This window comes from Stylophora pistillata, chromosome 8 (assembly GCF_964205215.1).
Source record: "Stylophora pistillata chromosome 8, jaStyPist1.2, whole genome shotgun sequence".
NCBI classification, from domain to species: Eukaryota; Metazoa; Cnidaria; class Anthozoa; order Scleractinia; family Pocilloporidae; genus Stylophora; species Stylophora pistillata.
In genome coordinates, this window is record NC_142526.1 from 18,780,520 (window position 1) to 18,805,593 (window position 25,074).

The window sequence follows — 25,074 nt, forward strand, 5'->3', positions numbered from 1 at the left end:
AAGACAGAGTATTCTCATTACTTGTTTGCTGGATAACGTGAAGATATTACAGGGAGAAGTTTTATGTTGATCACTTGTGCGGGTTAAAGTGTTAAATTCATGTGTCACCAGAACGAATTTCTCTCCTCGACACTGAAGTTTCAGCTACTCGTCTCCGGAACAAAAACAAAATTTTTGCCTCAACAACAAATCGCAGGCCGAATAAAATTTTTCGACATTTTCAATCTTCCTTGTCTCACCCTCAGAGAGTTGAAAAATTTTTGTCAAGCGAAAAGCATTACGCCGTTTAGCAGACAAAATCATCGAAGAATCAAATGTACTTCGTACGCTCTGCGTACTTAGCGCAATGGATGTACTTACCCCCCTCGAGTTCGCATGAGGCCGCATCACCCTTTTTTCTTTTCGTTTTTCCTTTTCTCTTATTTTTCCTCTTTTTACCTCTTAGATTTACATTCTTCTTCAAAAGATGTGCTATTAGATTTGTTCAGAGTAAAACACAAGTGTGAGAACGTGTGACGACGTAGCTGTCGTGTCTATTGTGTCATGGAGAATTTTGATTTTGGTTATGTCACGATAAAATTCTCATGATTTCCCTCTCACAAGCAATTAATTTTCTGAAGTTCTCTGTTGGAACCGACTGATTACCCCTAGCCCCTCCCTCTGAAAAACCACGTGATCCCCATCAAAAACATCTTTCACCCTCCCCTCCCCCCCTAACGCGACGATGACTGACAGGTTCCTTACAGAACGCGCTGGCACCCTATGATAGACAACGCAAACCTCAAAAAACTCTAAGGAACGAAAGGTCGCTTGACGGGTGGACAGAGCGCTCTTAATCTAAGACTTAACTCATGTAATTTTATACCGCAAGAATAGTTGCAATATTTGCAAACATTACTGACAAACCTATTCTGCCACCGGATCTAATATTGATGCCACCACCGTAGGTAAGCTGCCAAATATCACTTAGAAACGAAAACTGAACAATGATTGCTGTTCATACAACACAATTCTGCTTTCAGAAGCCGAAATGAGGGGAAAGTCACGCTTTCAGTTCATAAAAGTACTCATGATATCGTTACCCCTTTGGACCGATCATGAATTGAAAAGCAATGATCTGTGAAGGGCTACAGATTCGTCGCCAAAATGCCCGAGGCATCGAAAATTAGACCGTTGTAGTAAGGTCTGCAGATTTTGTCTAGAAAAGTGGAGTGCACGTGTATTTTTATCCCTTATCAGGAAAAGCAATTATCTTTCAAAGTTTTGACCTATCGTTTCGTTTACGCGGTCACAAACAAATGGCTGCTGCTGCTGACCCGCTGAACTGTCGTCTTCCCTGTTGTTCTGAGTGACAACGCAACTGGTTCTTGCGAATGTCCTTCCAATGTGATGAGACATGTCTCGACTAAAGGCTTAATGTTCAGAAGCATTGCGTTTGTTAGTCACTTAGAAAATACCTTCTGGTCAAGGCAAAGAAAGATTGGAAAAGGGTAAGTATCACAAAACAGATGTTTACATCCATCGTGCTAGATGTTTTGCTGGAGAACAGTTATATTACGACGCCGAATGCGAGGAATTGCTCAGTTATGTAGTGTCACAATTCTGCAAAAAAATTAGGATTTTTCTTAACCGTGAACTGCTTAAGTTTCACCTCTGAAACGATCTATCATGGGATAAAAATCGTCCAAATACAAGACCAAACATAAGGGTGGCGAAAACACAGGAAATGAAAAGTGATACATTTCGTGATTTTAATCAGGGGCAAGGGTCTCTGGGAGTCCCCTCCCACCACCGCGCTGGTGCTGTCGCGCTTCAATCAGCTAAGCCGAAGAATCACAAGCGTGAAGAATTTCAAACGTTTTTGAGGCGAAGAAAATTGTACAATTACGAGCAGCTGTCATGCTTATCTTGGCTTACTCGATCATTCACATTGCAATTTGCTTTACTTTAATGGAATTAGTACTCAGATTAATTGACATTGTGGACGTTTTTACCAACTGTTAGTTTCGTCTTTGTCTGTTTTTATTTTTCAGAGAGGGAAAGCCTCTCTATCACTCACTGAAAAGCTTAGGGGGTCCCCCTTCAAATATTGATGACATTTTTTGATTATGTGCGTGATGAAAATAGCTTTGTTTCTCCAACGGACAAAACACACTCAATGTCATTTTACATCAACCTTCAATATTATTTAAAATGAGTTAAGCCCGTGCATATCTCGGATTAACAGCTTCTACAGTTGATGATTTCGATGACCACACAAATAAAAAAAATTCTAGTTATGCAAGAGGTCAAACTCTCTAACCGCTGTGTTAATGAAGACTGCAAAATTCATAGGTCTGTTTACGTGTTTCTGTATTGGAGAAAAACTTGTTATTGTTTCGCACAGACAATACACACCGTGAAGAGTGGATCTTTGCTCGCTTGTGAGACAAAATAACTCAGATCACGTTTTTAAGCTATTTTAAAAGGTCAAAACGGATTAAAGTGCTCCGATAGCATTTCTTCAATATCAATGTTGGCAAGATTTCCAATTCTGCCAATAAACAAGGACGAAAATTCAGTATAAATCTTCCTCGTTTCTTACGCCCTTGTGGGTAAGGGGAAACAGCGAGCAATAGCTTTTAATGGAAATAAAATAAAGAACTTATAAGTATTTTGATACTCATGCTCTTAACGGAGCTTTGTAATCATTTGTGTATTTGGTTTCACTGAATCGAAAATGAAGGGGGACAATCGATCTGATTGAAAAAAAAAGGAAAAAAAAGACAAGTTTCGAGTGAGATAAAAGTGGAACTACCGTCCATGATGACTGTAGAACTCAATCAATCTTTCATAATAGTGAAACGTTCGAAATAGTTCGACACGGGGACGCCATTCAAGCTGCACTGATAGTACTTCGAGACGTCACGTAACATTTATGAGGGCGTGCGGCGGAAATAGGCTGGCATGACATTACCCGGCTCTACTCTGAGTGGAGGAAGAAATTAATCTGTATTTAGTACATTCGGCATTATTGCGGGTGTTATCACTTTCCTGCAGTCGGATGAAAATCCCACCTACTTGCAAATTAGTTTCATTTGTACTGTGCCTAATCATTTTCGGTCAAAACGAATCTTTAGTCACACTAAATTAAGGGAAATAGTGGTGGTGTTCCACTTGAGCATTTAAGATTTCTCACTCGAAGGTTAACTGAGATAAAAACGTTTCAAAAACTTGAATTAAGCAAATACCCAAGAAATGGCTTCCCTATCTTAATCCTTTGTATGGAAAGTATGAGAGGTGGGGAGGAGACAAATTGATAACCAAAGAAAAAGACAATTTTTCAAGCAAGATCTATTACAGTGATGTTTTATTGTTTTTTGACAGAATCAAAACGACTCCACAATAAATGGATGAGAAAGTTATTTTTCATCTATCCTTAGCTCTGCTCTGTTTCTTAACTCTGTTACTGCCGCTTGTGTTGTTTCTGGTTGTCTGGCTGAGAAAAATACAAAAGCGTGTGGACAGCGTATCCAACGGGTGGAACGTTCTTTGCAAACTAGCACCAAGCGAGGAACCCTTAACACAACTGACAGAGTTTCAACACGAAACTCCAAACGCTGTCTCCAATTCTATAGTAATATTCAACCAACAAGCGGAAGGCTCCGACGAAAATAACGCTTGGAAAGATATCCCCAGAGGTTTCGCTTATGCACTTGTTTACGACGATGAAGATGGACCCCGTCCGGATGAAGAACAATCTGCCTGTCCATCTCAAGGAGATGTCAAAGAAACAGACGAAGAATCAAAGAGCCAAGAGGAAATAATTCCAGATGCATCGATCCCGGTGGCATCATATCTACAAATAGTGGATGATAACCCTGCATTTGTGGGAGTCTCTTCAAGTGAACGCCCCGCGACGGACGCGCAGCAAGACAAAAGAAGAATCTACGTAAGTGTTGGCAGTGCGGATCACTTAAATCCCTTTGCGGACCACGATGAGAGACAAGTAGATAAAAATGCTGAAATTGAGATTGGTACACAGAATGGAAACGACATTCCGAAAAATTCAGAGGCTACTGAAACGGGCAAACTTGAATGTGTGGTTCTGATTGAGAATACGAAGCAAACAAATGAAGCTTCATCAGAACTAAGAAACGTAACGAGCCCCCAGGGTGAAGATATACAGAAAGAAATCCGAACTCAAGGAGGACTGAAGGAAGACACAGAGAAGAGTAATGAAAAGGTGCTAAATAAAGAGGGTCCTACAGATACATCAGAAAATTGCTGCAAAGCACCAACCAAGTCTCAAGAAGGTATAGTCGTGGTGAGACCTCCAAAGAGCGAAATTTCTGAGAATGGTACAGCGAGTGAAACTTGGCCAAAGCCAAAACCACGCCTCTCGAAGAAAATGTGCCGTGGAGTGAACGCCGAGGGAAAAGAGAAAACGTTTAATCCTTCACCTCATATAAACAATCCCACTGAAGTTGAATTCCACTTCAACGGACCTGGCCAGGAGGCAGACAGAAAGAACATGCCTGCGGTTCTTGACGAGTGTGATCTACAACAACTCACGCAACAACACACCGCAGCTCCCCCTAAGACAGGAGTTAAGTCCAAGAAGAAAACCAATGAAGGAAACAATGCCCAAGTTGCCAACGACGCGGGTTATTCCGATAATAAATCCGGTGCAAATGATGGGAGCATTCCAAACTATGAGTTGGTGGGTATAGTGGATTCAGACAATGGGGGCAAGAAAATGTCCCCATCGGCCAACACCCAAGAGATGACGCAAAACAATGAATCAACTGGTGTTATTTCTCAACTACGAGGCCTCCTTAGGAACAGAACAAGCGAGACTCCAAACCGTGATAAAAGAGCTAACACTGCTGTGAGACATAGCTACCCTGCGGGTAAACAAGAGAATAACATTAATGAAAACTATAAAGGAAAGGGAAAAAAGGCTCAACGGATGTCCTTTCCGCATAATTCGGAGGATCCTAGCGGGCATGAGCGAGGCGTCGTAAAGCAGGACAGAATTGTGTTCAATGTTGCTCAGGAAAAAACAGGTGCATTATCGAAGAGTAATCAAAACTGCAACAAGCTAAGTCTTAATGAAGATGACACCTCTGAATATGAACTGGTAGTTACGTCAGTGAGCGTTGAAAAAGAGAAACCGATCGATAAAGAAAATGGCCAGCTCCTCGACGAATGTGCCTCCACCCAAGAAGTGAGAGAAAAAGATGACTCGTCAGATATAATTTCCCAACTTCGAAGCATTCTTCACAAAGGAAACGCAGCCACTGCCGGTTGCCCTGATCCGAAGCAAGAGAAGAAAGCCGGTGGGAAGAATGAAGAACATAAGCGCCAAGCGACAACAGCAAGTAAAAATAATGAGGAAGTTTACTCCAACCTCGATGAAGAAGGCAACGAAATTTACAGCGAAATACCCTTTAGTGCGTCGGATACGAAGGCAAGAACTACGAGCAATGATAACGAGGAAGTTCACAATTTATCGGAAAACGAACCATTCTATGTCAACCTACCGTTCCAACAAAGGTTGATGAACTACAGCGGTGGCCCTGCCCTGAGACCTGATGAGCATGAACCTCCTATCTACCTTAATAGCGATATTATTGATATCTAACGGGACGTACACAGGCAATTACTTTCAACGCCTTCTTTAGTAACCTGTTGCAACAGGAAAGTCAATAAAACCACGTCTCATTGACTTGTCGTCAGTGGTCGTCGTTGAAAATAATTCTAGGGTTGGCCATGTAACAGTTCGTGTAATTTTGAAGAATGAATCAAGAAACAGGCATTATAATTCGAGTTCCCGTAGACGTGTCGATTGATCGAAAGAACTGACGGACCGAGATTCTAATATGAAAAAGCCAAAGAGAATGAAAATGTCCTCTTGCCTTCTACCTTTGACACTAAACACGTTTTCGCGGTCGTCGACCACGATTAATAGCTAAATTAACTAAATAAGTAAATCTATAACAGGGGGTCACTCGGACTGGAGTCAGACAAAGTTAAATAGGTACACCGTACCTTAACTGTGAGTTTACTATCTATGGAAGCATAAAACTTTTCCAATGGAATTTTACAGCACCCAAATTTTAGCGCTCCTCTTCTTTAAAATCGTTATCCTGCGCATTTTTTTGCAATGTTATTGACACGAAGGTCGAATGAATCAGCCAAGCATACAAAACCTTTAAAACTTCTTTTCCGTATAAATTACTTATCACGTGAAAATAAAGACGTGTTGTGATGTCTGACACAATAGCAACAATTAATTGTCTGTTTTGCAATTATAATGATTGCAACGATTAGGCGCCCCAATTGCAAAGGCAAGTAGATCTGCGGTCCGACCGGGTTTATTTCTAGAAGAAAGCCAGTAAGTAAGCTTTTAAAAGAAAAAGTATTCTAGCACGCTCCAAGATTTTTCGTCATCTGAGGTGATGCATGAAAGTTTGATGAAAAGCTGAAATTTTTCCCACGCGCTTTCGTAGTTGATGATCCTTCCGTGGAGGCATTCAAGCAATTCCGTAAGTGATAGCCTAAAGTTATACCAGCAATATCACTACTATGTTTAAGTTCTTAGAGCAAGCGTTTAGCCGTGTCCACAGAACTCAAACAGAAGTGTTCCTACCCACATAGCGACCTTTATACTAGAAATGTATAACATGGATGTTAAAATGAAGCTTAAACAGTGGAAGCACATCTCTCCGTTGATCTTTCAGTTCTCAGTTCAAGACATACAGCTGCAGTTTGCATAAATTCATCATCTTGTTAGCATGATTATATTTGGAAAAGATGTAGGTCTCAGTTTAATTCATATTATTTCGGCTGTATTTGAGCGGAATGGCTTTATGGTCGAAAGCGGTAAAGGAGCAGTATGGTTTCACAATTGCCCAGAGTCAATCGGATGAACCGTGAAAAGAAAACCAACCTAAAATTAACATAATCAGGGCGATTGTTTGTTTGTTTTTTTTCTTTTCTATTTCGTTTTCAGAACACAAGTTTCACCCATGGACGTTCAAGATCTGACGTACATCGTTTTAGCATTATTAGGGTTGGGTTGCGTCTGTCAGGTTCTCCTGTGTATCTTCGTAATTTACCTTCATGTAAACCTCAAGAAAGTTTACAACAAAATCGAAGATGTTCGTCAAATACAAATCGAGTTTAATAACCGGCGTACTACGTCAGGATCGCTACGTTTGAGAGACATGTTGCCTATAAGGGCAAGTGCTAGGCCAACCGCGGGGGAATCGATTACCTTGCTGCCACGCAATCCACATCCACCATTACCAGAAGAGTTTGTAAATACGGAAGTACATGCGGGAGAGAAAAACTCATCTAAAGACGCTGAAACGGAAAAGAAAAACCTTGGCAGCCAAAACGAGGGTTTCAAAGCTGAATAAACCAGACGAAGAAATGATAAAAAGTTCAATATTGAATGAAAAACCTGGAAAAGAGTTCCTCATCGTTTGATAAAATTAATTCTTTGGTCTGGATCACAGAAACTGACCATGGCCGGATATGTTGATTGATCAGGAAATGCGTTCGTAGTTTGGAAGGTTGACTGCCAAGGCACAAGTATTGTTCATGCCAGTATCATCAGTTGCAAAACTACAACGGCTCTTGGCTGTATGAACTACAAACATGTATTTGGAAATAGCAGATGTACAACCACTAAGTAAAGTTTTCGCGCGGAGATCTTCATCAGTAAATAAGGCACACTATTTCACGTCAATCATTCATCACTTTTCTTTATCGGAAAATGCGGAAGCGTTGCCTATAATAATATCTACAATATTATTACGGACGATATATCAATCCGCCCTTTAATTAAATCCTTGCTTTCAGCTAAGGTCAGGGCGTGCAGTTGGCGAGCCTCCTAAAAGAAAAAATGTATTGCAACCTGCAATACAGATTACATAGATAATCTGCGTAGATAGCTGCATTTGGAGAATGTTAACATTTTTTCAGTTTCGCACTGCTACTTTTTCAGTTTCGCACGTACATCATCCAAACATAACCGTCTATCAATGGCCAGAGCCAGTAATTTGAGATAGTTTCGATACCATCACTTTCTTAAAAAAATGCCATCCGACTCTATGAGCAGGTTTCGTATTTTTTCTGGAAACTGTCTCAGTGTGTCTCTTCTCTTGTCTCTTTGCTCGTCTCTTCTACCTCATCTCTTTCCTGTCTCGTTTCTCTTCTCTTCTCTCTTTGCTCGTCTCTTCTGCCTCATCTCTTTCCTGTCTTGTTTCTCTTCTCTTGTCTCTTTGCTCGTCTCTTCTGCCTCATCTCTTTCCTGTCTTGTGTCTCTTCTCTTGTCTCTTTGCTCGTCTCTTCTGCCTCATCTCTTTCCTGTCTTGTGTCTCTTCTCTTGTCTCTTTGCTCGTCTCTTCTGCCTCATCTCTTTCCTGTCTTGTGTCTCTTCTCAGTCTTGTCTCTTTGCTCGTCTCTTCTGCCTCATCTTTCCTGTCTTTTGTCTCTTCCCTTGCCTCCTCTTTTCTTCATAGAGATCACTGAAACAACTTTTTAACTCTTAAATTCCTCTCGCTTTCGTTAGGTAAATGAGATATCTAGAAATTAAAGCGACTGTTCAAAGTTAGTTCATTGCATCTGCAGTGACGTCATTTCCAGAAAAGCCACTCGCGCCATGCCTCGCGGCACCATTAGAAAAATATTATCCCAAAAGTATTTCAATTTAGGATTCATCACTTAAAACGTCTCAAAAGGACGAAAAGTGTCATTGTAGTTGAATAAGTAGGCTAGTGTTGCACGAGAGAGGTGACCTCTCGTATCTTTCAGGCGGACATAAATGAAGGTTATGATTTTATGCTGTCTCGCAATTTGTTGAGGTAAGTGCTCTGTTGTCAGAAACCGAACATTACTGGTACTTTCGACAGTTGTGTGCACATTTGTGTTCTGTGACAAACAGCATTGTGTTGACTTGTTGGGACAAATCCCGGCGCATTAACACGTATTGTTGTAAGCTTCGGTTTGCTTCTGTTGCTTCCCTAACCAATATAAAGTTTTACAGCAAACAGTACAAGAGCTTCTCGTATCATCATAATTTGTCCCTCAACACCAACAAAATAATACACAAGTTACTTTACACGGATGAAATGCAATAGGGGCTCTATAACATACACGTACTACTTAAATTTTGCAGATAATGCAAAATGCCATGTTTACTGAAAATGCCAGAGGTTGAGTTTACTTTACAGTGAAGAAAATACTACGACATGTAGCACCAGTCGTACTTTGACAGTTTTCGTGACCATGGTCAAATTTTTCTAATTCGCACCTGAAAACAGGCTTGTTTACGAAGCTATCAGACCTGTTTCAGCAATTGTTTAAGCAAAGGTCAACATGGGGGTAACCCCCTTTCAGTTTTCGAGGATTAAATTCCTAAGTCCTTATAGTATTATAATGTCAAAAGATACCTCTATTACCACGGAAACAAAACCAAAAATACCCAAATTGAAGTCAAGAAATAGCTGGCAGTTTCGGCGGTCATTTAGATAAGATATTTTAACTATTGTGATCGGGTATTGGACTCTGGGATATTTAAGATCTTCCGGCTATTTTGGAATCCTGATTGCGCTTTCTCTATTATAGTCCAACCTTGCGAGTCGATAATTTCACTTGAAGCTTCAATAAAATCGTGAAAATTGGTCAAAATCTTCGGATAAAAACGAGATAGGAATAAAATATGGTAGGAAAACTGAATTCTGATACAACGCACCTAAAAGTATTATTTCGATAGACTTCCTGTTTTTTTTAACCCTTCTTCATCCAATTAAAATTCATATATCGTTATCACTCTTGCGTAACTGACCCTTGTCAAATATTCTAAAGTCAAAGGGTTAATCCCTCAGAGTTCTTCGCATTTCACACCGGTAACTATAGCGCAAGACAAAGGCATCAGCCGGCACAGCAGCAAACCGGTGGAAAAGTATCGCGATCGTTGCCTATTGGATCCTGAAATTCTCAGAGGTAAAAAACCTACGCTCTGAAGACGTCTTTGACTGATGGAAGGACACTTGATAGGACTGTTGATAACGCATTCCTAATACCAGCTTGTCGACCACTGTCTCTTAGCGCATCCTGTCGCAAGCAGCTCCAATCGTCAATTCGCTTCCCACGAGCAAATTTTGTCGTCTGTTGTCCAGCAGCTTGCATCTTGGATCGATAATAACCACCTATTGCCGCGAAAAAACGGCCGGCTTCGTACAAACGAATGTTTGCAAATAACATCAGCGGTTACTTATCGAGTTTTGTCGCAGTACATTGACTGACTTACGGGTCCCACTTACAAGGTACGATAGATGTTTGGGTGCTAATAAACTCTTTAAGGTTGCGATTGAATTATGCCTCATGATTTATACTTCTGGACCAGGTTTTGGCGGTGAAATATCCAAAATCACGATTTTATTTCCTTATGTACCATATCAATTATTAATAGTATCAAGGCTGTCATATTAATTTCCTCTCTGTCGCTAAATGTACTGACGTTCACGACACGGGCATTATCTGATTTTTCTTTCCATGTTTTCGGTTTCGCTCAATTTCGTTTGAAAGGATGTCTCGTCGTGTTGTCTGATATCGATGAACTTTTTCTAGTTTTATCAAGACTCACGTGGTCAGCCAGGAATCAAGTACAATGCGTTACTTGAAAAAGCTTAAAACAGACAGATAAACACAATTAGAGACGCATTATTGCAGCATTTGGTTTGCCGAGATTCGAAAGAGGTATTACATGCATGGCACTATTTTTTGTTCCAAATTCGGAAGGTGTTAGTTACTCTCTACTTAGGTCAAACAAAGAGAAGTATAGAGACGTTTGCACGCGCCTAGGGCTTCTCTCGCACGTCCTGCAAGCCGAACTGCCTACAAAACGCCACATGCCTTGATTTGCCCATGACCAATTGCTTTCCTCTGTTATTCGTTTTACGAAAACCTTGGTAACTTTGACGCATATATAATCCGAGTCTCGGATTCCTCTGGTTTCATTTGTTGAACCAGCAAAACTTGAACGTAACCTTCAAGGCAAAAAATATTTTTTTAGCAAGAAATTTGGCTTGTGATCGGATCACCGTCTGTAAATCTAAAGTTTTTTAATTAGGAACAGAAGTTCGGCGATATGGATTCTCAGTTCAAAGATGCAGTCGCGAAGTAAAATATTTCCTTATTCATTATTAATAATGAACTGCTGATGCCCGTTTAATGAATTTTCATTGACGGGAATGGTGAGAATTTCTTACTTGATTTCCTCTTGACAAGTGTCCTCATTTCTGCTGCATAATACGGATTCTTTTCTATTCTTTGTGTGACACCTTTAACCAATGTTTTGGTCAATTCTAAATACGTAAAATATTGATGTATTGTTTAGTTGAAGTCATGGCATCCGCCGGAGCTGAAACGAAGTGACGGAGAGGTGACATTTTTTCATACTCAGACTTAACATACATCAAGTTTTCGATTGTACGTCATTTTGAGCCACACTTAATTCCAAAAAGAAACTAGGCCATGATATTCTGAGTGCATGTTTGGGCAGGGAACGATTTTGGTCCTCTGCAAGACAACCAAAACACAAGAGTTTCCTTAGGTAGATAGAGAGGTTTCGGGAATATTTAAGATGGAAAACTTTAAAATGGACTGCAAATGACTTTACATATTTAAGCGAAATTCAGTGATACGTACAAATTGTAGCGTAGATATTTGGTAACAAAACGTGACTCATTAACATACAAATGCATTCTATTTCCTTGTCCATCAAGGTCCAAAAACATCCCTTCCGAATAAAAGAGGAACACGGCACAATAATTATTTGAAATGGCCCCATATAATACATTTTTTTTTATCATTACTCTGTAATAAGATCTTCACACATAAGGCTGACCACAACCTATTTCAACCTTAGAATGCAGTAGCTTTCTGAAGGGCTTCTGCGTCCGAGAAAACTTTAAACTTCTTTTATCCTTACTTACGATTATTCCTTCTCAGAATAAAACGCAGTCAACTGAAGAAAGTCAACCAGACGCGATTTTAGCCAGGCGAACGAGCGTGCCTCCGCCGTCAACTAATGAAAGTTTCGGTAAGTTCGGTATCGTGTTTACTTCGGGAAATATAAAGCAAAAATCAGTTTGAGAGTAGAACGGAAGAAAGGCGTTCTTCAGAATGGTCAAATTTCTAAAAATAAATTAAATATCCGACATCAATGTTTTATAAGCTTTAAGAAAATGTATAGTTTTATAGGGATAGCGCGAGTAATGGTAACGTTATTTCAGGTTGCATGAAAACTCTAGTTTCCTTCTGTGGCCAAGTGCGCTAACCACTAGGCTCCAAAATAAGCAAATAATAATACTAACATTAATACTAATAATAACAATAATAATAATAATAATAATACTCCAATGAGCTGTACAGTAGTGTTAGGGATTTGCTAGGAGCAGAACGAAGCAGAGAATGCCTGAGAAGGATGCAGAAGTCCATGCTGAGTAGCAGCTTAAACATTGCGAGATCTTTCAAGGTCTTGAGCTGAACAATATACTCGCAACATTAGGAACTTTTAGGGTTTTGTTTATTTATTTATTTAACGACTTTCTTTTAACTAGAATTTGAAGTTGATTTATGTATGACATTTTAAATAGTTTATTTTCTGTAAATTTATACACAGAGCTAGCCACCGTTCGCTGCCTAGCTTTATTTTTAATTTTTTATTTTTTTTTAATCTGGCATCCAGATGTGTATAACTGCCATAATAATAATAGCATGGTATTATTATTGAGAAAAAATAAAACGGATTCAGTGGCTAATCTCAAGAATTCTACTTTCAGGACAGGGACATGGACTGGATCTCGATATTACTCTATATATTATGTGGGTGCTGCGCATTCCTTTGCTGCGTCGTTGTGTTCCTATGCATTACCGTGAGGCGAATCCGTCGAGACTTGAATGAACTCGCGAGAAATGGAAACATTATTTACACTGAGCCCATAGAAAGCGATATCAAAGGGAGAAAAGACAATGATGAGACTAACAGAAAAAGGATGAGCTCGTCCGCCAACCGTTACACTGTGGAACCAGGCCAAGCAAAGCCACCAAACAGGTTGTCTGCGATACATATAGCACCGGATGAAACTGTCACATACCTTCCCAGGCCTGGCGAAGAGATTGCTGCTCAGAACGATGCCTCAACTCACGAGACTATTGCCTTAGGATACGTCAACCAGTCTTTCCAACCAGGTGCTAATGCCGACGAAAGGCGCCCCACCACCGGTAGCGACAACGCATGCGAGAACGACCAGCCCATTTGCCCCGATACCAATGGTGAAGAGATTTACGAAAATCAAGGCTTAGACGAGCCAATATACGTGAACAGGGGCGAAATGGCGGATTTGAATAACCCCGAAATGCCCGACAGATCATACACAATGGATATAAGTGAACTTAGGTGAGAAAGATATCTCCCCGAGGATTACCGAAGCCTAAAATAAATGGCTTTAATAGAGACCTGAACCGAATGATACCGTATCATCGTTTATCCCTTGGACTGCCCTGTTTGGAATTCTTGCCCAATATACTTAAAACACACGGAGGCTGACACATCAGCTGCACAATTAAAGAAACAATGCAATCGAAGAATGAAAATTAATTCCAGCAGTTGTCTTTGATCAGGCTGGCTTAAATGTCGTGACAAAAATTTGGACGTAACATATTCATACGTGATATCTTTGCTCTGTATCAGAAATCTGTTCGTACCGTTGCTGTTTTAGGGGTGATGGACAGTATAACAAATGTCATAGTTTGTGCTTGTAGGCTGAATAAACAATGTAACCATCTTTTTTTTTTATTTGGAAACTGTTTTTGCTTCAGCCATAGGATCAAACCTATTCTCTTAGTATAATATGGCCATGCATTTTACCTCGCACTGCGCGCGAAAGCGCAAAGATAGAAGTTCTCTCAGTCGACATCTTTTTCTTGGTTAGTTATAACCCTCAGTGAAAAGTGAAATGAAAGTTTATTTACAATCAGGCAGCAGTGTGCCGTTCAGAGCTTACTCAATGACATGACGGCACAAGACTAGGGTGCGCATGTGTCATCTTCCAATTCTGTGCACGCGCAAAACACTGATGACATCACTGACGCTATTAAGAGATTGCTGAGAAACTGGCGGAACTTTTTTAAATTCCAGTTGTTTCCAATTTAGCAAAGCTAAGGAAAGATCACAGTAACTCAGGTTTTCCATTAGTATCCTTAGGTTTTGAAGCATGAACGTCTTAGTACCAGTTGTTAGTTTAAGGGTCACTAAGTAAGAAATGTTGTTACTGCAGCGCGTCGTGTTGTCGCCTTTCTTGCAGGTAAAATGGTTAAGACAAGTGCGTTATTCAATAAATGTGAAAATCCGTAAAGGAAGGACTACCCGAGATGCTAAAATTCTCTTAACCGAGTCAGTCGTGCTGAGAATGAGCATGATTTTGCCAAAGCATTCTTATGACGGTGTCGTGATGAAGGAAGACGATTCCTCAACCAAATAACTTGGTGTGACAACATCTGTGATTTGACACGATTTGTTTGGAAGATTGATCGTTAGATATTCATGACGGCCCAATTTTTTTTGCACCAATTAAAAGTCAAACCCTGTAATTAATGAATATCTTACTTGCTTCATTTAACTGACTTAGTTTTCAGCGTCACTCGATGGTATTTCATTATTTACGAACAATAGTTGCTTGCGGAAAAGGATTAAGTCGTTTTTACAATACCGAGTTTTCTTTTACATGTTTTCCCTTAAATTTTCTTCCTTAGCGACGAAGAATAAAAAAATATGACCAATGGAAAATCTTCCTTGTCTAAAACCTGACATAGCAGGCTCTAAACGAGGACACTTTACACGAAAAACTTTTCAAGAACTCGCCAGTTTGGATGAATTGACAAGAGCACCTCTCGAAGAAATTTTCAGAGACCCACGGGGAGACCCACGGGGAGATTTTCACCACGAAGCCCAAAGCACCTTGTCCGCCCCGCTAGAGCCCCCCTAACATTGACAAGTTTTTGTTCACACTATATATAACGGTATGAGGAAAATTCGCAATAAACGTTGTAAACAACACAGTCTCAGGAAAACGTTCTGACGTTGACACTTCGATCCTTTCATAATTAACAATTGCTGTTCAGCGAAGTTTCTCCTGAACAAGTAAAAAACTAGACTGCCCCAATTTTGCGAAAAAAGGGTTGTCACATTTTTCCTTGATGATGATAACCTTAATGGCCACCCTGAAAATAAAAAGGTTAATATTCCACGGAAAATATGTCGCATATTTCGTGAAGTGCACAGGAGCTCATTGACGAGCTTCGGTTTAATGCAGACGAGGAAAGCAAACCAGAAAGGCACACCCCACCAAAATGTGGCTTTGTTGTTCAGAGATAAAGCCGTTTCCGCGTAGATTCAGCACTGAATCAAGACGGGTTTCAAGCCATGTGGTACAGTCTATCGATACGACTTCAGCTAGCTGCTGACCTCCCTTTTTTTTCACCTGTGCTAGTTCATCCATTATCGCCCATTCCAATAGGACATTTTCATTGAGGAATATCTCTACGTTTGCTTAGCTAAACAAACACTAAATAGGATGTAATAAGCCAAAAGCGAAGAATGATGATAACGAATGCAAAACCCCAACACATTTCACTTGACAATCTGGAAAAAAAATTCAGGCTGAACTTTTCAAGATCCTTGAGAGGTGAATAGATCTTAAAGTTTCGCACGTACCGTTTCTCAAAGTCGTCAATTTTCCACCCAGCTCAGAGTCGATCCTTTCCTTTGAGTTATTTCTGAATTGAAATGACGTGATTAAACTTCAACTCGGAAATCAAGAGAGGAATTTCATTACTGGATGCTGCTAAAATTGGGCGCACTGTCATTTAAAATTTACTATCCCTGCTGACAGGGTTGACGAGTTTGAAGTGTGACCCCACTAAGTCACGTGGTGGGCATTTGTTTCCGCCCGGACTTGACACTGTTTTGAAAACGCGCCTTTGTGACACGCACGAATGAGTCTGGCTGTCATCAAGAGCGAATTTCGTGGAAAGATGTTCGAGTTTCTAAACAACGCCTAAAGAAGCACTAGCTTGGCAAGAACACATCCTCTGTGCTATGTGAATAGATGTGTACAGTTATAAAGGTAAGAATCGAACTCCAGCACTCAACTTTAAAACTTAAGCAGGCGCGCCACTCAATTCGTAACTTTAACATTCACACATAAAATGTCGAGTTCGTAAAAGAATGTGACTGGATTTTTTTTTCTGTAGCAAAATGCGGTGTAAGGATCTTTTTCGAAGAAAGTATTGGCACAAAGAGAACGCTGACTCTTTTAGAGGAGGAAACTATTTCCTTATGATTTTGATTTAAATAAGCAGATTTATGGTTCGCTCAATTTCCGCAAAAATGATATCAGTCATCAACAACCTCTTTACTTTCAGTGATTAAAATCGTTGAGATGTAAAGATAGCTTTATTGATAACCATCCATTTCTCTGTCAGCGGCGCATCTAATCATGAACTGCCTAACGCTACTAAAATCACCATCAGGGAGTCAGACTCTACAGAAAGAACGTTTTTGTGACGGCTTTCTCCAGGAACGAGTGAAATCAACGGTTGTTAGCTTTGGACCGGTCACAAATTTTTACGGGCAAATCAGGTTTGATTATATTCCAGATTATTACGGGCAAACGTGCCTCTTCACGGCAATAACTGACCTTGGTTATGTTTTGTCGCCATCAAGTCTTGGTATGCAAACATACCAGAAATTAAAACGAGTCTTGGCATCAACGTCCATACGCTAAGATATTGAAAAATTTCCTTTGGATGACTATTTCTGGGTTTTCATATTGAGTGTGTTTTGAACTGGATAAGAAAACTCGTCATAATACCACAGGCGTCCCAAGCTCACGTCTCGAGGAAAGCGAAGGATTATTCCATGAAAGCGTCACGCGCTGTGTGACGCGGTGTTAAGTTACACAAGCAATCGTTGCGAATATCTCAATGCGTTATAAGGAATAGTATGGGGAACGAAATATGGTCCATTTAAAACAATAAATATTCCGACGCCTGTGATGATACCTGAAGTGTACCCACAACCTATCAGACCTATCCTTGTTCCGTGTTGGCTCTATCTTGGCCTCTTTTATGGTTTCCTTCCGAACTAATGCTTTTTGGTACGCGCCAAGTTGACTTTGGTTTCAGCACAGGTGGCCCAAGCTCTGTCACAGACTCTTTCACAGTGAATAATTAAAGAGTTTGTATAGTGGTTCAGTTGGACTTGCTTTTGAGCTCCATAAATGTAAAGTTGTGTGAAATAATATAAGAAAGAAAGTCTTGCCCTCGTAGAGAGTAGTCTGTGTTGTTCTCCTCGCGATTTGAGGCCGTTTTGATGTGTTTTGGCTTGACGCCCTAAATCAGTACCGGGCATAAAATACGGGAAGGTCGGAAACTCTGTTGACACATGCTCGCCAAAATCGCTCGAAAACAACACAAATACTTACCCTCGAATCAAAACTCAGCAGCACGAAAGCCAAATAGTTGCCCTTTAAGTTCACTGAAAAAAATCCCACAAAAGTCGGTTTGTCGAGCAACCAATCCAGCGAGAATTTCAAATTAACGGCCGTTCGAAATTATTCTAATGCATGGAAGGAACTTCTTGTGCAGCTGAGAGACCGTTAATGCGCGGCCAACCTGGAACCTAGTCAAATCTCTCTCAACGGGTCCTCCCCATAGTCTTCTAACACCAACTCTTCACACATACTAAGGTACTCCGGGTAAGAGGATATTTGTAAAAATCCATTGAAAACAGTGCAGATGGACAGTATCGACGATCTAGTCGATGTTTAATTTTTAATTATTCACTGTGAAAGAGCCTGTGACAGAGCTTGGGCTACCTGTGGTTTCAGTTCACGTAGCAAATTAAAATGCAACTCAAATATCAGGAAATTGAAACATGAGAATGTTACCTAAAAAGGGAGTTTTCAGTAGCTTTCACAAATCAAGTTTGGCGATTTTTTTTTGGGAGCATAGGGTGAACATTTCATCAGTTGAAGTAAAGTGGACGACAGAGCTGAATAACGTATACGTATGCGCTAGGTTTTGCCGCTGAAACACGGATTTTGAGTCGTTCGCATGGTTGATTTCCTGTTCTGTTGCTTTGAGGCGTCGTTTTCCTTGCCACTTTTCTTTTATAGAACAACCTCCAAAAACTTGGTACACCCCCTAAAAATTTTCAAAAATTAATTTTCTCCTTAAAACCTCCGGAAATAGGAAAATGCCTTCGACGAAAATAGAGTTCCTCGGTTTTAAAAGTCAGCCCTTATTATTTTCCGCTAATTTCGCTAAATTTTAGACCAAGGACACTTGAGCTCGCGTTGTTGACCGCATACCCTCTGACGTAGCATTCCATTATTCAGCTCTGTCAAAGTGGACTGCTTGATTCAGCAATCTCTAACTTTCCATTCCTTGCTCTTAGGAGCTGAGCAGAAAATTTTACACAGAAAGTCGCTACCAGTGAGACCAATAATTGTATGGACAAGGAAGTGGTGCTACTGCTGGTACTCACCATCCTTCTCGCGATTTCACTTATTACTCTATTTATGTATGTTCAAAAATTACGAAAAACCGTTAAAATGTTGACGAATCCTTTTGGCTTCTGCAACCCAATCGTGACGGTGGTCGAACTTCGAAGAAAAGAAAAAATAAAGGACCCCAACACAATAGGAACACCCAGCCCTCTACCACCAAGGCCCTTATCTGGCACATGTCCTTGGATGATGGAGTCTAGAGAGAGTGTTGTTTTTGTACCATCACGGAGAGAGTCCCCAAAGGAAGTGTTCCGCGACCACGATTTAAGTTTATTTGAGCTCAATACAGCCGCCTGTGACTTGTTTGAAATACCCTCTGACAGTGAATGTTAAAAAAAACTAATCTTTCTATTAGCAACGGAGAGCTAAGCTTAACTTAGTGAAAAGTGAATCTACTGCTAAGCAATTGAAAGGTTGTATATTTCCTTTTGCTGTCAGGAATGGACAACTGACCTTTCAGCTTTAAGCTACTTCAGCTCACTATGTGCAAGTCTGGAACGCTTGGATCTTCCTTTATTTGAGGTCCTCAAAACCTATTATATACGTAAAAAGGATGTATGTATCTATAAAATCTAGCTTGGTGTGATAAAAGTCCGATCATACGACACGACACTGATCCATAATTCTTGGTCAGGTTACGGTAGATTTTGAGATTCATTCGCGTATCATTTTCAATATATATCAAAAGCCTTATTTCATACTCGAGTTATTACACAGAAATGTAAATGATATTACGGGCGGAAAAAGGCCGCACACAAACCTTCCAGTACTTTCACGTTCTAGACACCTAAAAATTAATTCTTATGCACATGGAACCCATAAAAACGTTGATGAAACAGTTCTATATTATAGCTATCTGGTAAAGTAAATACCGCAAACAACATATTTCATTCACATGAATACGAAAAAGAACAGAGTGTTGCAGCAGCGTAAGGAAATAAATGCATCCCCGTTGCGGGGAGAACCCTGGGAACTAGTGCGCCATTAGCGTCACGCAAGAATCAGAAAGCAACATCGAAGATTTTGTGACTTAATATTTCCATTATGTTGCGACCAGCTGAAGACATTTGTCTTGTGATCCTTGTTCAGTAAAAATCAACAAACCGTAATTTCGTGGACATGAACAGTTTCATCTTGGCAATTTATTTAGTCAGTGCCGTCGGAGAAGTTGGAGGAAAAGGTAACAATACCAAGGATGATAAACTCACAAAAGGTATAGTGCTCTCTTCAAAGTCAAAATCGTACTTTATGGTTTCTAACTTAAAGTAGTTGCGAAATCCAATCGCAAGAACTGTAATGAAAACATAATTTCAAAAGGATCCAGGTTCATCTCCGTTTACAATCCTCGCGGCACGTACCGTCTTTAAGGCTCAAAAGCAGTTAAGAACAAAAGTTTCAAAATTAGTTTCTCTGCCAAAGAAATATCAAATCTAAGAATAAATATGTCATTTAACGTACCGTACCTGATAACTACAAGAGTTTGATCAAATTAGGATATGGTACGGTCACTTTTTGGTTTTTCGGTTTCTGGAATCACAGCCCATTTAACTAGATTCTTATCCAGTTTCTTTGCAAATCATTGGGATTCTTCCACATTTGGGGGGCGGTGCGCGAATGCTGAGCGATTGGGGTCAGCATATCTAACCTTTCAGATCATGACTCTATGGCGGTTATAGGAATTCACTTGTAGGTAAAAAAAAAATTTAACGGCTGGTATAATTTAACCCTTTCACTACCGTGATCTCATTAGTACTTCTCCTTACTGTCTGCCATACAATTCTTACGATGTTAGTGTAGAGAATTTGGTATTGGATCAACTGACAATCCCCTGATTGACATTTTTCTTTGTTCTCATCACTTGTCCGCTTGATGTTGTATTGATATTATAAGGAGAAATTCTCTCTTGGTCACTCATGGGAGTTAAACCGCTAACCGGTTAGTTCAATGGATAGAGCGCTGGACTGCTGTGCGGGAGGTCGAGGGTTTAAGCCCCGGCCGGACCAACACTCAAGGTCTTAAAATAATTGAGAAGTATATGCTACTTTTCTAACATCAAGAAATGGTTAGATATTCTAGTCTTCTCCGGATAGGGACGAATAAATGGAGATCCCGTCTCCTACAGGGTTAGGGATGGGAGACGTTAATTTCCCACGCACGAGATTACTGTGTGATGGATGTCCTCCCCTGGGGTAGGATGGGTAGGATGGGTGGGATTTATTGGGTGGACTACTCTCATGGTTCGCATATGTTCCGTTCTAGTCCTACCCTACTGCGGTAATGCAGTGAAAATTGTTAGAAAATTGAAGGGTTAAAGAAGAAAAAAGAACCTTTCAACCGCCTTCGTAACCAAATTAAAGCAACAATGAAGTAGCGCGTGAACTAAAAGTTGCCATTTAATGATACTTGAAATGAGTGGGACGCGTCGTCACAATTTCCATTTATTTTGTCCAAGGTTGTAGCTATTACTCTGTGTGCTCTTTACTCTGCTATAGTCTATATCCGTTTGAAAGATCCCGTTCTTTCTTATGCTGGACGAGTGGAGATAAGCAAAGACGAGAAGACCTGGGGTACAATTTGCGATAAGTACTGGACCGGAAATGATGCCAACGTCACATGCATACAGTTAGGTTTTCCGTTTGCAGTGGCCGCTGTCCCTATGGCTGGTTTTAGCGCAGGCACAGGATCAATATTTCTTAAAGATGTGCAGTGCACCGGAAGTGAGAAATCACTAGTCGAATGCGAACACGACGTATGGAAAACGCATGATGTAAACGAGTCATGTAACCACAGCATGGATGTCGGAGTTGTGTGCTACCCTCATAAAGAAAGTAATATGCTACAAAATACTGTTTGTTTTTTTTTTTACCTAAACATTCTAAGGGAAGTAAACCTTTTACCAACCGAAAGGTCTGTTACTATAATAAACCTTAAGAGGGCAAGTTCACAAGTCTTGCGAGCATACCAGCCACTGTTACTGCTGGAGTTATCGCGGGTTTTCTTTAAACAGGAATTGATTAGAATTATTGCTGATTTTCCTCAATGAGAAGTGAGTCTTTCCAGGTAACTCTAAGCATCTCGTCAAGATTCACTGCAACATTAGCGGTACTGCTTACTTTGCGAGGGGCAGCGTAGCTCTGTGAGAGCAGAGTGTGACAGAATAGTTCGACCAAGGTTCGATCCCCGACCTATCGATCTTAGGACCAGCCAGCAGGTCACTTCGTCTCCCACAGACGATGGGTAGTGGGGTAAGATATCCAATGTGTTTAAGTTAACCTCTGATGAAATTTTTATTTGCGTCATAACAGTTTTGCCTATGATCATCATGATAGTCTTGGGATCTTTCCTTGGATTATCCTGCCTTGTGAATATCTGTTTGATCTACTACGTGTGCTGCAAACGAAAACGAAAGAAAAAACGCCATTTGACGGCCGTAAAACAGAGCACCTTATCAAGAAGAACTGGATCGCAAGCAAGGTTAGACAATTTGGGGATAGACAACGAAATTTGTACAGAATTGTCTACTAGTATCACACAAAACAACTTAATAATCCAGAAAAACGGAAACAGTCCTGCCGACCCGAGTACAGGGAAAAGTACTAAAGAAATCTCTGAAGAGGCTACCGCTAATCAGGGGGGGATGGAGCAGCATGTTTACCAGAGGTTGCAGTCATGTGTAATAGATCCGGTGTCTGAGGAGTACATAGACATTTTCGCACACGGACTCGAAAAGCCGCTCAGTCAACAAGCAGAAAGGAAGGAAATTGGAAAATCAGTTCGAGCTGTCGGTTATCAGTCTATTAAACCGAAAGGAGTGGAACACAGTAAGGATGATGGCAATGGAAAAGTGAATCGCTACGAACATTTACAGCTCCAAGATCGACTCCCACATGAGGTTCGGCCTTCTCAGGTCGAGCAAGGCTCGGACACCAATGGAAATGAAAGCGAAGATAACGCTGATTATGTCGATGTTGTTGATGATGGTAGGTTGGCGACGAATGCTAAGGCAATTCCTACCTCATCGGGAACAAAAGGCACTAATCTATATGAAACACTGAGATCAGTACCAGGCTCTCCATCACATCAAGTGAACGCAGCTGGCCCTTGTTCCACATCAGCTGCGGACCAGCATTCCGTTCAAGTGGAGAACCAAGAAGAAGATGATTACATGGAACTTCTAGCTTGAGAACGAGAAGAGTGGATTATAAACGACCTGATTGCATTTAGGCACTGATGACAGTGATTAATGGAGCCGTAACGGGGCAAGAAAATGGATTCCTTTTTCATTCTTACGATATATTTGAACAGGGGCGTAACCAGGGTTTTCCAAAGGGTGGGGGAGGCACACTATGTCAAACAGAGTGTACTCACCAAATTGTGTTACAATGGAGGGCCGAGGGGTCATGGGCACCCCAGGAACCGCCACGCTCACTAGCTACGCCCTTGTTGAATGGCCCGATGATAACGCGACATGAACATTACTTAGCTTTTGCTTTTCCCGTTTACTTTGAAAGAGATTGACCCCGGAATAGGTTGATTCTCGACACACGACTAATTTCTAAAGAGATTTTCGAAGTTTATGAAAATATTCTTGGGGGTTATTAGTTTTATGGACGAGTCCTATAAAAATGAAACAATCAACCTCTTGCATAGATCCTCTTTTAGATGAGAAAAATTTACAGGCTGTTATCGCCTCTGGATATAAATATTAAAACCCCTTTTCAGCAACTTTCTGATTTTTTACCTGTGTTTTCCCCTTTTTCCGTTGTTATGCTGCGAACTGTTTTCATTGGTAAGGTTGGAGCTTCAGCTTGACGTGTTTGTCGTTTTTTAAAAAGCCCAGCTTTCAGTGGAGGCTAGGTCCCTTCAAAGAGTTTCCTAATGATAACTGTTCTGGTTAGATTCGGATTTTCAGTCCATACTCTCCCAAACAACCCTTACCCTCACTGTCCTTTATATTGACATTGTCATGGTCACCCAAGACAAGCAATGCTTTCAATAAGATTTGAAATAGGTGGCTACCTCGGTACAACACCCGCCGGAAAGAGACTTGATTGCGACTTAGCGTGGTGACTGTGACTTGAGCGCGGTGAAATATACCGGGCGATTCACAACAGAATACCCGCCGGAGCTCCGGCGGGTGCCGGGTCTTATTGAAAGCACTGGACAAGCGGTACCCGTTTCTTTAAAATGCTACTACTTTACTGGTTTTGCACTTTAGTTATTTTGGGTGACCAGCCACTGTATGTATTTTTCATTTTTTTTTCTCGATTAATTTGTAACTAAGGTAATTTTACAGTTCAAATAAACCTTGTGTTGTCTTGTCTTTAACTTTTAGGACTTCTCTTTGAAATCGATCGTCAAAAAGCTGCATGCTTTTATACTCACTTGTTAGTGTTTGTTAAACGAAAATAACTCGAAGCAAATGTTAAGCACACCGGGACAAAGTCAGCTAGATCTACTGTCTACATAGAGCCATATCTTAGATAGTGGCAAAGAAAACATGCTCCGAACAAAACATGAAGAAAAAGCTTAAAACTTCGAGTAAACTGTCACATTGAAAAATAAAAAATAATAAAATAAAAAAAATCACAAATGGAAACTTTTTGCTGAGAACAGTTCAATAATTCCGAGCAAAGGAACACCTAACGCATTGATAGGGAAGCCGAAAAGGGACAATCCAAAAATATTTTTCAAATCCCGAAAAATATTTCAAATCGCAATATTTATTTTGAACAGACTGTCGAAAAGTTTGACAAATCCAAAGATATTTTGCGAATCCGAAAAAATATTTAGAAATCCAAAAAAAATTTTTCGAAATCCGAAAATATTTTGCGAATCCAAAAAAATATTTTGAAATCCAAAAAAATTTTTTCAAAATCCGAAAATATTTTGCGAATCCAAAAAAATATTTTGAAATCCAAAAAATTTTTTTCAAAATCCAAAAATATTTTGCAAATCCAAAAAAATTTTGTGTTAAATGGGAACACTAAGAACTGTAATACGACCGAATCAGCGCGCGTGGCGCAAGCTGAAAGCAATCAAGACAACTTAACGATCGAGACAGTGAAAAAAATAGCTGTACATCTACAAAGGCGAACGATTCAAAAAAGACGCAATCCCTGATGCGCGTACTTATTTTAAACTAACTGAGACATTTCAGCATACACACTATAGTTCCTGTCACCCACAAGGAATTAAAAGAGACTTCATAAAAGGGGAGACCCTTAGACTTCTAAGAACAAACTCCTCTCAAACAATATTTTAGGAGAAAATTACAAATGAAACGTATTTGCTAAAGAGAGGCTACCGAGAGGACCTCATTAGCACAACCCTCTCAGAAGTGAATTAAAAAAAGGAAATTAGCTCTTCAACAGAAACAAAAGACGAACCCACGAATCTTGCCTTTTGTGTTACACAATACCAACCATCAGTGCCAAACCTAAAG

General features: G+C 40.3%; 3 protein-coding genes and 1 long non-coding RNA gene across 9 annotated transcripts; 3 read left to right on the plus strand and 1 right to left on the minus strand.

Moving 5' to 3' along the window:
* The first annotated feature begins 869 nt into the window (after window positions 1-869).
* On the plus strand, window positions 870-8,855 carry LOC111329188 (uncharacterized). The gene is made up of 2 exons (XM_022933801.2): window positions 870-1,490; window positions 3,367-8,855. The coding sequence occupies exon 2, from the start codon at window positions 3,389-3,391 to the stop codon at window positions 5,624-5,626; it is 2,238 nt and encodes a 745-aa protein (XP_022789536.2). The 5' UTR covers window positions 870-1,490; window positions 3,367-3,388; the 3' UTR covers window positions 5,627-8,855.
* On the plus strand, window positions 6,388-13,853 carry LOC111329189 (uncharacterized). Of its 4 annotated transcripts, XM_022933805.2 has the most exons (4): window positions 6,388-6,530; window positions 6,998-8,855; window positions 12,007-12,097; window positions 12,840-13,853. In XM_022933805.2, the coding sequence occupies exons 3-4, from the start codon at window positions 12,086-12,088 to the stop codon at window positions 13,458-13,460; spliced, it is 633 nt and encodes a 210-aa protein (XP_022789540.1). In that variant the 5' UTR covers window positions 6,388-6,530; window positions 6,998-8,855; window positions 12,007-12,085; the 3' UTR covers window positions 13,461-13,853. The 4 variants fall into 4 exon arrangements, with proteins under 4 accessions (XP_022789540.1, XP_088586207.1, XP_022789538.1 ...); XM_088730081.1 differs by lacking the exons at window positions 6,388-6,530; window positions 6,998-8,855 and adding an exon at window positions 9,546-9,996; XM_022933803.2 differs by lacking the exons at window positions 6,388-6,530; window positions 6,998-8,855 and adding an exon at window positions 9,549-10,319.
* On the minus strand, window positions 12,996-17,721 carry LOC148725331 (uncharacterized). Its single transcript, XR_015990572.1, has 2 exons — window positions 17,544-17,721; window positions 12,996-17,451 (listed from the first exon to the last, which is right to left on the minus strand). It is a non-coding gene; the product is annotated as an uncharacterized LOC148725331 (long non-coding RNA).
* LOC111329238 (uncharacterized) lies at window positions 15,940-23,957 on the plus strand. 3 transcript variants are annotated; one of them, XM_088730078.1, is made up of 4 exons: window positions 15,967-16,184; window positions 18,521-19,842; window positions 21,122-21,457; window positions 21,935-23,957. In XM_088730078.1, exons 2-4 carry the CDS (start codon window positions 19,749-19,751, stop codon window positions 22,810-22,812), a joined length of 1,308 nt encoding a protein of 435 aa, XP_088586204.1. In that variant the 5' UTR covers window positions 15,967-16,184; window positions 18,521-19,748; the 3' UTR covers window positions 22,813-23,957. The 3 variants fall into 3 exon arrangements, with proteins under 3 accessions (XP_088586205.1, XP_088586204.1, XP_022789608.2); XM_022933873.2 differs by having other exon boundaries at window positions 15,972-16,184; window positions 18,518-19,842; XM_088730079.1 differs by lacking the exon at window positions 18,521-19,842 and having other exon boundaries at window positions 15,940-16,184.
* The last annotated feature ends 1,117 nt before the right edge of the window (window positions 23,958-25,074 follow it).